Source organism: Myotis davidii, unplaced genomic scaffold (genome assembly GCF_000327345.1).
Source record: "Myotis davidii unplaced genomic scaffold, ASM32734v1 scaffold1627, whole genome shotgun sequence".
Lineage (NCBI taxonomy): Eukaryota > Metazoa > Chordata > Mammalia > Chiroptera > Vespertilionidae > Myotis > Myotis davidii.
Genome location: NW_006298361.1, coordinates 109,320 through 116,656, shown reverse-complemented (window position 1 = coordinate 116,656; position 7,337 = coordinate 109,320). Strand labels below are relative to the sequence as shown.

The following is a 7,337-nucleotide window of genomic DNA, read 5'->3' as shown; positions in this document are numbered from 1 at the left end:
ATCGCAAAACAGCCGAGCATACACCCAGCAGCGCTGCTGATGCCTGCATGGTATGTGGAATGAAGTGGGCGGGCATCGGGAGGCCACTATGGCATGGGGCAAGCACTATGGGCAGTCTATCTGAAGTGTACCTGGCGTATAAGACGACCCCCCACTTGGAGGCATATTTTTCAGGGCCAAAAAATCGTCTTATACGCCGGCAAATACGGTATGTCTCTTTTTTTCCCCATAGGCCCTTCGCACCCTCAGCACATACCCCTACTCCCCTGGTGTCTGTGTCCATTGGTTATGATTATATGCATGTATACAAGACCTTTGGTTGATCTCTTACCACCACCCCCACCCCCCGGCTTCCCTCTGAAGATTGATGGACTGTTTGATGCTTCTGTGTCTCTGGATCTATTTTTGTCCATCAGTTTATGTTGTTCATTATTAGTGGTGAAAATGTTAAGTTCTGTGACTGAGGAGGGAACAAAGTCAGCCATTTCATTGCTCTGTTGCCTCTTTAAAGTTACCTTTTCTACGAGCCCTTCTCCTGTCATTTAAAGACAATTTTTAAATAAATATTTCAAATTATATTATAAGAGGCCATTTATTTAGTAAATGACATAGAAGTTGAAATGAATTATTTTCATTTCTTCTTTCTGGCCTGGCCTGTACTTGATCACATCTACAATGAGCTACTTGCTGGCTTGGTTTGTCCTTTTGTTTTTTAGGATATATTCCTAGAAGTGGGATCACTGGGTCAAATGGCAGTTCCATATTTAATTTTTTGAGGAAACTCCATACTGTTTTCCATAAAGGCTGCACCAATCTACATTCCTACCAGCAGTGTACTAGAGTTCCCTTTTCTCCACATCCTCACCAACACTTTTCATTTGTAGATTTGTTAATGGTAGCCATTGTGACAAGTGTGAGGTGATAATCTCATTGTTTTAATTTGCATCGCTCTGATGATCATTGACATTAAACATTTTTTCATAATGTCTCTTGGCCATCTGCTTGTCCTGTTTGGAGAAGTGTTTGTGTAGGTCCTTTGCCCACTTTTTAAAAAACACATTTTTACTGATTTTTTACAGAGAGGAAGGGAGAGGGATAGAGAGTTAGAAACATCCATCAGCTGCCTCCTGCACACTCCCTACTGGGGATGTGCTCTCAACCAAAGTACATGCCCTTGACTGGAATCTGATAGATTGCTTGCCTCTTTTTCATTTTGTTTTTTCCTCCTGTTATTTTGTCCTGTTCTTTCATTTGGGACACCTTTCTCTGTGTCCCCGTTTTGGCTAACTCCCTGTGTTTCTTTCTATGTATTAGGTAGATCTGTTATATCTCTGTCTTGGCAGGGTGACTCTATATAATGGATGTTTTGTGAGGCCCAGTGTTGCTATCTCCCTTCTCACTTGAGCCAGATGCTCCAAGGGTATTCCTTGTATGGATTTTGTGTGCCTTCCTGTTGTTATCAAGCCTTGATTGCTGTTGGCAGGTCTGTATCTGGGATTGATCTTTATGCTGACTGGCAGTGAGGACTGGCTTTGACTACAGTGGATGAGCTAATGTGTGGGGGCTGACTCCATGGAGGGGGGGGGTTGCTTTATTGGTGCTGTGGTGCTCTGGTGCTTGCCGAGTTGGTTTTTTGGTTGTGTGATTATTGTAGGCAATGGGTGGTGCTCTGGTGCTGTCTAAAGTCAGTTACCAGGTATGTTCATTCTGGTGGCTCTTGGGATGGGCTCTAGTGCAGGCCAAGTTTATCTGCTGCCTGTGCCTAGCCTTGGGCCACATGGTGGCAACTACAAAGTGATCTGTGGTTGTTAGCTGTCTGTGCTGTGTTTGAGGCACCTGGAAGAGGCTTTGCTGTGAAACTAAGGTAGTTGTCACTATGCCTGGCTTGGGGCCACTTACCAAGAGGTACAGGGTTTTCCAAGGCTCCCCCCTCCCGTTGCTTGTTTTGAATCTATAGATTTTTGATAGATTTTAGGAAAGTCTGTAGCATAGGTGGAAGCCAGCCACTTGTGTTAATAGCTATTGAAAAGGTTCTGGCATGTGGGCTAGTTTGGTGGGAGTGGTGTCACGGGGAATTATGACACCACTTTCATTTGGGACATCTTTCTCTGTCTCCCCATTTTGGCTCACTCCATGTGGGTTTTTTTATATATTAGGTAGGTCTGCTGTGTCTCCAAGTCTTGGCAGGGTGACCCTATGTAATGGATATTTTGTGAGGCCCAGTGTTGCTATCTCCCTGGTCACTTGAGCCAGATGAGGTGAGGCGAGCAGTGTTAGATTAATGGAGACTAAGGTTTGGCACCAGCCTTTGCCTGCAGACTGTGTGAGGGGAAGGATCAAGAAAGGAGAGCTTCCCCTCCAAAAAATTTCGTTCCTTTCTGAATGTCCCCGGTGCTTTATTTGCCTGCTGTCACTTCACAGGAGCTTAGCAAGTTTTTGTGAGTCTCTGTGTGGGCCCTTTAAGAGGACACCTGGGTCTGCAGCAGCCCTCTGTCTCAATTGGATGGAATTCTCATTGATTTTCAGGCAGACATTGTGGAGACTCCTCTTCCTGGCACTGGTGCTCTGAGCTAGAGTGCTCAGTGTGGGGCTGGCACCTTTTGTTTCTCAGGTATTACCTCTGCAGCAGATATAGCCCTCCTGATGTAACTGGCACGTGTGGGTGTGGGTCCAGCCCACTTTGCCTCTCTGCCCCCTCCTACCAGTAAGGATGTGGCTTCTTCTTTATGTCCTTAGTTATAGGAATTTTGTTTAGCTAGACTGGAGATAGTTTTGAAGTGTAGTTTTCTATAATTTAGTTGTAATTTTGATGCTGTTGTGGGAGGAAACAAGCACAGTGTTTTCCTACTCTGCCATCTTGACCAGAACTATAAGTATGTTTTTCTATTATAACTGTGCATTAGGTTTGTTAGTTAGATTTTATATTCTGACAGTGCTTCATTATCTTAAAGGGTATATTACAAAAAAAAGTTATATCAATTTACTCTACAATCATGAAAAAGTAGCAAAATGCCCATATTACTATATACCTGTAGTACTATAACTACATTTTCTTCATCTTTCATGGGTAAGAACAGTTGTTTTTGTTTAATTTAAAATTTGTTTAATTTATATTTTTTATTTTGATAAGGTTGAATATTTTTCCATATGCTTACTAGTTCATATCTAGTTTTATAAATTACCTTCAGTAAATACTTGTTTTTATATTTTTTTTATTGATTTTAGAGAGGAAGGGAGAGGGATAGAAACATCAATGATGAAAGAGAATCACTGATCAGCTGCCTCCTGCACATCCCCTCCCCATTAGAGATCAAACCCACAACCTGGGCATGTGCCCCGACTGGGAATTGAACCAGAACCATGATCTCTTGATTCATAGGTCATCACTCAACCACTGAGCCATACCAGGCAGGCCAGCAAATATTTTTTTTAACCATCAATTAGTTCAGTTTATCTTTTGAGTATCTACTACTACTACTGCTGCTGCTGCTACTACTGCTATTATTACTACTACTATGACTATTAATTAGTACTGTGTTTTGGGTACTGAACTAGGTTCAAGGTGTATTATAGAAAATCATGTTATAGAGAGAGATCAGACACATATATGTGCCATAATGGAGATAGATATAATTAGGTATGGAATCTTGGGTGATAATATTAAGTACCCAATAAGTTTAATTACTTTGTGACAGGTACTGTTTGAAGAGGTCTTTTTTATATTAATTCATTTAATAAGCAGTAATACTATGCAATAGGTACACTTGTTATCTCCCATTTTTAAAGATAAAAAACTGAGGCACAACGAGTTTAATTACTTTGCCTTAAGTGAAAATGCTAGTAAATGATGAAACTGTGATTTAAACTCAGGACATCTGACTCCAAAGTGTATATATTTTATTGCTAACCTATACTGACTATATCACAGTTTTTATTTATTGTATTCACAAAAGTGTTCGTAAAATTGTTCATTTGTGATATCGAAAGGTGAGTATCTTGAAATACTTATTAAAATATATATGCTGTTCAGTTATGACTAGCATATTTACTTTAATAATTATCCTGTTGAAGTGAACAGTTAATGCAATGTGACTCCCGTCTCTTACATTGCTATCCAACTCAAATTCTTTTTTTCTTCGATGTGTATGCCTTTTTTTTCCCCCAGTTGAAAGATAATAGCCCTGGCCGGTTTGACTCAGTGGATAGAGCATCGGCCTGCAGACCAAAGGGTCCCAGGTTCAATTCCCCAAAGGGTCCCGGGTGTGATTTCCCAAAGGGTCCTGGGTTCAATTCCAGTCAAGGGCATGTACCTCCGTTGTAGGCTCCTCCCTGTCTTGGTCCTTGGTCAGGGTGCATGAAGGCGGCAACCATCAATGTGTTTCTTTCACATCGATATTTCTTTCTGTCTTTCCCTTTCTCTTTCACTATCTCTAAAAATCAATGGAAAATATCCTTGGGTGAGGATTAAGAAAAAAGATACAAACTTAAATAAACAAATTGACTTTCTTAACCATTAATGAATTTTTATTAAGGAAATTCTAGGTTATTAATATAGGTGAAAATATAAGAAAAAAACAAAAAAGATATAGGTAAGTAATAAACATGTCAATATATAAATCTTCATGTTGTCAACTTGTTTTTATGTTAAGATTCTAGAATATGATGTCAATTTTTCTCGAAGGTGAAATAGTGTTATGTTGAAAGTTAAAGAATTGGAATGGAAATTATGTATGTCATAAGCATTTAATCCCTTGGTAATTTAATATCAATGTAAGTACTGGGTAAAATTTCACCTCACTGTACAAAAGGCAATGTGTCTGACCACTGTTTAACTTACAAAGTTGCAATCCTTACAAACACACACACACACACACACACAATTGTCATAAAATAGGAACATATGCCAATATTTGTTGCTAGGCTATAGAATAATTTTGGCACATAATAGGCATTCAGTAAATATTTGTTCAGTGAATGAGTGATTATATTATATGCCTCTGTTTTTTATCTTATCAGTATGAACTTGTTAATAAGAAGGGAAAACTTGGATTTTTACAGATTCAATAAAAAACAGGCTTCATGGGCATAATGCAACTTAACATTTTCTTTTGACAGTTTTAAAGGATTCTAGTCAAGACAATGTGTTAAGAAATTCACATGTAGATGATATACTTTTTAAAGTATCTTTGTTATTCAATATCTCGTAGAAGGAAATGTGTGGTGAATTTATTTGTAATACAGTGAATTACCCCTTGATTAAAAAATGTGTTTTGCTATGCAAATAGAATACAGATAATCAGCTTTTAAACATTCAGCAAGGAAGAAAATATGTTATTACTAGGAGAACAGTATATATCAAATCTCTTTCTTTGTTTCTTGTTAAATTTTCAGGTGAAGGGAAGTGGCTCCGAAATATTGACTATTATCGTTTAGATGGTTCTACTACTGCACAATCAAGGAAAAAATGGGCTGAAGAATTTAATGATGAAACTAATGTGAGGTAGAAAACCTTTTCTGTTTGTGTAGAGTTATTAAAAGTCATTTAAATCTATATACAGTAAAATTCACTCTTTTTAGTGTATACTTCTACAATTTTTGACAATTGCAAGATATAATCAAGATGTAAAATGGTCTCATCAACCCCTCAAAAAATTCATTCATGGAGTCATGCAATTTGTAGCGTTTTGAATATCACTTCTTTCACAAAGCACATGCATTTGAGATTCATCCATATTGTTATATGTGTCCATAGTTTGTTCCTTTTTATTGGGTAATATTTCATTGTATGGATGTATCATAATTTATTTGTACTTGAGAGACACTTAAGTTGTTTCTAGGTTTTGAAATTAAAATTGAAGTTGCTCTAAGTATTCATGTATAAGTTTTTGTGTGATCTATAGATAATTACCTAGTGAAATAAAAATCCAGGAGTGTAGTTCCAGGGTGGTATGGTAAGTTTCTGTTTAGCTTTGTAAGAAACAGGCAGTTTTCAAAGTCCAATTTTTCATTTTTACCAGCAATATAAGAGTGTTACAGGTGCTCTGCATCCTTGTTAACACTTGGTATTACCGTCTTTTTAAGAAAATTATTTTATCCACTCTACTGGGTATGTATCTCATGTTACTTTAATTTGCATTTCCCTAATGATAATTGATGTTGGACATCTTTTCATGTGCTTATTAGCCATTTTTTATCATCTTTGGTTACAAGCATGTTACAGGATTTTAAAGTTAACAAAGTGTTACTGATCTCTTTATTATAGAAGTTTGAGTAATGACTCTTGAGCAATGTGGGAATTTGGATCACTGAACCCTCTCCACATTTGATAATCCACATATAACTTTTGATTCTCCCAAAACTTAGCTACTAATAGCCTACTGTTGGTCCGAAGTGTTACTGATAACACAAAAAGTCAACTGGCACATATTTTGTATATGATATGTATTATATACTGTGTTCTTATGATAAAGTAAGCTAGAGGAAAGAAAATGCTAATAAGAAAATCTTAAGGAAGCAAAAATACACGCTGGAGGGGTATGGCCCCCTAAGAGAGGGGCTGATTGATGGCTGTTTTCAAGCAGGCCACACCCCCTTCAGGGTGGGGGTTCCCACAGGGGTGCCTGGCCAGCCTGGGTGAGGGGCTGATGGCTGTTTGCAGGCTGGCCATGCCCCCCACAGGGTATCTTGAAACAAAAAATATCCTTGAGTGGAGCCCAGGGCCGGCCAGGGCAGGCAGGAAGCTTGGCTTCCTCCATTGCTGGGGGCAACCCAAGCCTCCTGCTCACTCCAGCTCCATGGTTGTGGCCATCTTAGTTGGGTAAATTTGCATACTGGCTCCTGATTGGCTGGTGGGCGTGGATTGCGGGTGTAGCAGTTTGTTGGTTGATTTGCATTGTTTCTCTTTTATTAGTGTAGATAATGAACTATAAGAATAAAACATTAATAAAACAGATCAACTCACATTTGCATAAAATACCTAGAAATAATTTTTAAAAAAATAAATCTTTATTCAGATTATTACAGTTGTTCCTCTTTTTTACACCCATAGCTCTCCTCCCCCCGGTTCCCACCCAAACCCATGCCCTTACCCCCTCCATTGTCCTCATCCATAGGCGTAAGATTTTTGTCCAATCTCTTCCCACACCCCCTTCCCCCAAGAATTGTCATTTCACTCCCTTTCTGCTGGGGTCCAACCCCAGCAGGTCCAGGGGTCCCCAAAGGTGTGGATGGAGTCGGCGAAGAAGGAATGACACAGAGACAATGTTCAGTTGATCAGCAGCCTAGCCAGGATCTCTAGCCAAGTTCTGGTCAGGACCTCCAGCAAAGTTCTGGTTAGG

At 39.0% G+C, this 7,337-nt stretch overlaps 1 protein-coding gene across 1 annotated transcript in view; it reads left to right on the top strand.

Annotated features, from left to right (window-relative positions):
* The window catches only part of LOC102769157 (transcriptional regulator ATRX), a 114,945-nt gene that overhangs the window by 58,556 nt on the left and 49,052 nt on the right, over positions 1-7,337 (top strand). Inside the window, exon 13 of the mRNA XM_006774061.2 lies at positions 5,392-5,500. Coding sequence (XP_006774124.1) covers positions 5,392-5,500 — 109 coding nt within the window. The remainder of the gene's footprint in view (positions 1-5,391; positions 5,501-7,337) is intronic.